At 54.0% G+C, this 3,969-nt stretch overlaps 1 protein-coding gene across 1 annotated transcript in view; it reads right to left on the bottom strand.

Annotated features, from left to right (window-relative positions):
- Window positions 1-461: 461 nt before the first annotated feature.
- Window positions 462-3,969, bottom strand: part of LOC120876036 (beta-galactosidase-1-like protein 3) — a 32,900-nt gene continuing 29,392 nt past the window's right edge. The window contains exons 20-23 of the mRNA XM_040257756.1: window positions 2,975-3,086; window positions 1,855-1,971; window positions 1,690-1,748; window positions 462-576 (exon numbers count right to left, since the gene is read on the bottom strand). Of these exons, the coding sequence (XP_040113690.1) occupies window positions 555-576; window positions 1,690-1,748; window positions 1,855-1,971; window positions 2,975-3,086 (310 nt within the window). The 3' untranslated portion in view covers window positions 462-554. The remainder of the gene's footprint in view (window positions 577-1,689; window positions 1,749-1,854; window positions 1,972-2,974; window positions 3,087-3,969) is intronic.

Here is a 3,969-nt window from a genome sequence, read left to right as displayed (position 1 = left end):
CATCATCTCATTTAGATATACAATTTAAAACAATAGGAAATAATTAGAGCAGAGACAGGAAAGCAGAAGAAGAGCAAATCAAAGACACAATAGTCATCCAAGAAAAGACACGTCTCCTTGAGCCTTAGTTTTTCCTTCTGGGCATAGGTCTCATGTTTAGCAATGATGTATACATCATATCTGAGGCATACTTTCTTGTGATCTGATGGTTCTGATTTCTGGTTTTCTGCACAGACTCCATGGGTTTGAGTCTAAAGCCCCAGAGAATAAGGTCCTTGGAGGAGCTGTGTGGTTCATGCTGGAATTCTCCTTCGTCGAGCCAGCCGTTCCCAATAGTGGAGCAGAAGGCAGCCTCACTTTGTCCTCCTGCCAAGCAGGATGGCTCCTTCTGCCCTCTGGACACCAGATTACTTGCTAAACTTCTTGAAGCCTCTACACAACAGAACGAATCGGTAAGTCGGGTTTTGGTGCGCTGCTTGGCGTTCAGGCCAGGCGCTGTAATTTGATTATGAGCACAGTTGGTTCTCCACATCCACAGGTAACACATCCATGGTTCAGCCAACCGAGAATCGAAACCTACTCGGGAAAACAATTCCAGAAAATTCCCAAGAGCAAAAGTTAACTTTACCACGGGCCAGTAACTATTTACTTAGCATTTACATTGCGTTAGGAACTACAGGTAATCTAGAGAGGATTTAAAGTGCGGTACAGAGAAGGCTGTGTGTGGGTTGGACGCAGATGGTCTGCTCACTGTGTTCTGTAAGGGGCTTGAGCACCGTCGGGGGCCTGGAATCAGCCCCCTCAGACATGGAGGGGGGGCTGTAAGGGGCTGCCTCCCAGGGCTGCCACCTGAGAGAGCTGCTTGCAGGATTCGTGACCGTGGGGCTCCCATCACCAGTCTGTCCTCAACCAGTAAGAGCTCTGACTGCACACAGACGGCTCAGGAGTCAGAAGACAGATGCTCCATGCCAGGCCCTGTTGTCACACGTGTGTCGCAACCAACAATCACACTGTTGTTCCTTCTCTGACTGGATGATCCAGCAGACCACCAGGGAGACACACAGACTGGAGGGAAAAGCCTGAAGACATCGCTCACTGCCCCTGCACCCCTGCAACTACACACACACACGCACACACACATGCGCACACACACGCACACATTCACAACACACAAATACACACACACATTCACAAATGCACGCGCACACACATGCATGTGCACACACACAAATGCACACACACGCACGTACACACACATGCACACGCACACACACACACACACCGGGAGTCTGCAGACAGAACATACAACACGCTCTCTCTTCACTTTTTCTTCAGCCAAAGACAGTTCCCTTTCTCCCAGCTGAGTATGGAAAGGCAGAAATAAAATGCATTTATTTGTATCTGCCCCAAAAGCATTTTAGAGCAGAGACTAAAGCATGCTGAAGGCTGAGCATCTAACTGGCAAATCCATTGCTGAAGATTTTGGAGACTTTCTAAAGGCTGAAATCAGCATCATGTGAAATTACTATAATAAACATAATGATTTCCCTGTTGACTTTTGGGATACTTTCAATTCCTGCTACTGTAGGCAATGCTCTGTGATATTCTGGATATAATCTTTGGCCTGAAAGTGTGCCTGGAGATGGACTCGGGCAGTGCAGAAGGCTGTTGGGACCCGGCCCTGCCCACCTGCGGACGTCTGTGCTGAAGACGCCTGAGCCTCTCTTCTCCTTCTCGAACAGGACAATCTGGAAGGACAGGCAGGGCGGCGGAAGCAAGGGTGAGCCCCACGCAGGGTGAGCAGGCCGCGGTGAGGGCAAGTCTGAGCCATAAAGGGAGGCTGGGGCCACCCACCTCATTGGCGCCGGGCTGGAGCCAGGAGCCAGGCAGGTAAAGCACTTCCTGAGGCCCAATATGCCAGTAGCGCCCAAGGTTACGTCCGTTGATGAACACACACCCATGATTCCAGCCCTGCAAGGGAAGCAGGCTGCAGACCCCAGAACAGAGTCCCTGCGTGGCACCTGCAGTGAGCCGCAGGCGAGGCTCCCGGGCATGGAGCGCAGAGGGGAGTCCAAGGGGCACAGCCCAAGGCTCCTGGGGGGCAGCCCGAGACTCCCGACCTGTGACAGGCGGTGCTGTTTTCAAACAGCAGGGCTTCTCCTTCCAGAAAGAAGGACGAGGGACTAGGGGTGACTACCACTGTTGACGAGAACCGTAAAAGCTATGTGGCTTTAAACATCTGCCTGTGATGCAAGGATAATTCGAGGACCAACACCCGGGGGAAGAGAGGGAAACAGTGGGAACGAGAGGTGCCGGCTCACCCCGGAGGAGGAGGCGAGAAGCGGAGCGGAGCTTTCATGCCTCTCACACACCCAGGTTTCATCCGGAAACACTGGGTGTCAGGGAACCTCACTAGCTAGTCTGTGCTGTGCACTGGGCCCTGGGGGGGAGGGGCGTTGACAGTGGGCCATTGTCTGTCTCAGTGGTGATTTATGGTGTCACTGTGGTGATAATTTACTGTGGTGATAATTTGTTGACCTGTACATGCGTATTTTGTGCATTCTGCAGGTATTTACAAACAGAAGACATATTAGGTAGAAAATAATATCCTAGGAAAGGAGGGAAGCTGGAGAATACACTTTATGGAGCAATCCCATTAGTGTAAACCGGTGACATGTATGTGTCCAGGCACAGCTGCTCATGAAGCCACACGTGAAACCGTGGGCTGTGCCCAAGTCTGGGGAGTAGAGAGGAGTTGGGGGGTGGGTGAGGAGAGACCCACACCCTTTGCTGTCTATGCATTATTATTTTTGAACTTTTCCACTGTGCTTTGATGTATTCTTTCTTAAACAACGAAACACTAGGAGGGCTGAAACCTGCTGGAAACCTGGGTTGAAGTGAGGAAGGGAAAGAACGCGGGGGCCTCCCTTCCAGACTCCGCAAGGACAGGCGTGCGTGGAGGGGCACCACTCACAGGCAGCTGGAGGAAGGTGTCCTGCGGAGAGGAGCCAGCCATCAGCGTGCCCAGGTAGAAGGCAGGGCTCAAGGAGGGGCCCCTGAGAGGCCTCCAGGGTGCAGAGCGGAGCCTGGGGGCCACACATGAGGGGCAGGAAAGCCTTTCCCAGTGCCAAGGCCCACACTAACCCCAGGCCCCCACAGGACAGGCTGACCCCTGACCTCCCCACAGGATGGGCTGACCCCTGACCTCCCCACAGGACGAGCTGATCCTGGGTCTTCGCTACAGGACAAGCTGACCCCGGGCCCCCCTACAGGACGGGCTGACCCTGAGCCTTCTCTACAGGATGGGCTGAGCCCTGACCTCCCCACAGGATGGGCTGACCCCTGACCTTCCCACAGGACGGGCTTACTCCTGGTCCCCCCACAGGACAGGCTGACCCCTGACCTCCCGCACAGGATGAGCTGACCCTTGACTTCCCCCACAGGACGGGCTGACTCCTGGACCCCCCACAGGACATGCTGACCCCGGGCCTCTCCCGCAGGACATGGGTTCTGTGTTAGGGGCTCTGCTGGAACCAGGATCCTCGATAACCCTGAGCACCTCACTCTGGGGCCATGAATCTTGGCCCCTCATCTGCAAAGGCAGGAGTTGGAGACCTCGAGCTCCCTGGTCTCCAAGGTTGGGCCAGACCGAGAGCCAGGGTCAGGGTCAGGGTCAGGGTTAGGGTTTAGGGTCAGGGTCAGGGTTAGGGTTAGAGTTAGAGTTAGGGTTTAAGGTCAGGGTCAGGGTTTAGGATCAGGGTCAAGGCCTGGGTCAGGGTTAGGGTTAGGGTTAGAGTTAGGGTTTAAGGACAGAGTCAGGGTCAGGGTCAAGGCCAGGGTCAGAGTTACTGTCAGAATCTGGTTTAGGGCCAGGGTCAGGGTCAGAATCAGGGTTAGGGTTATGGCCAAGGTCAGGGTCAGGGTTAGGGTTTAGGGTCAGGGTCAGGATCAGGGTTAGGGTTAGGGTTA

The sequence above is a fragment of the Oryx dammah genome, unplaced genomic scaffold (genome assembly GCF_014754425.2).
Source record: "Oryx dammah isolate SB20612 unplaced genomic scaffold, SCBI_Odam_1.1 HiC_scaffold_17, whole genome shotgun sequence".
In the NCBI taxonomy this organism is placed as follows: Eukaryota; Metazoa; Chordata; class Mammalia; order Artiodactyla; family Bovidae; genus Oryx; species Oryx dammah.
This window is presented reverse-complemented; position numbering and strand designations above follow the sequence as displayed.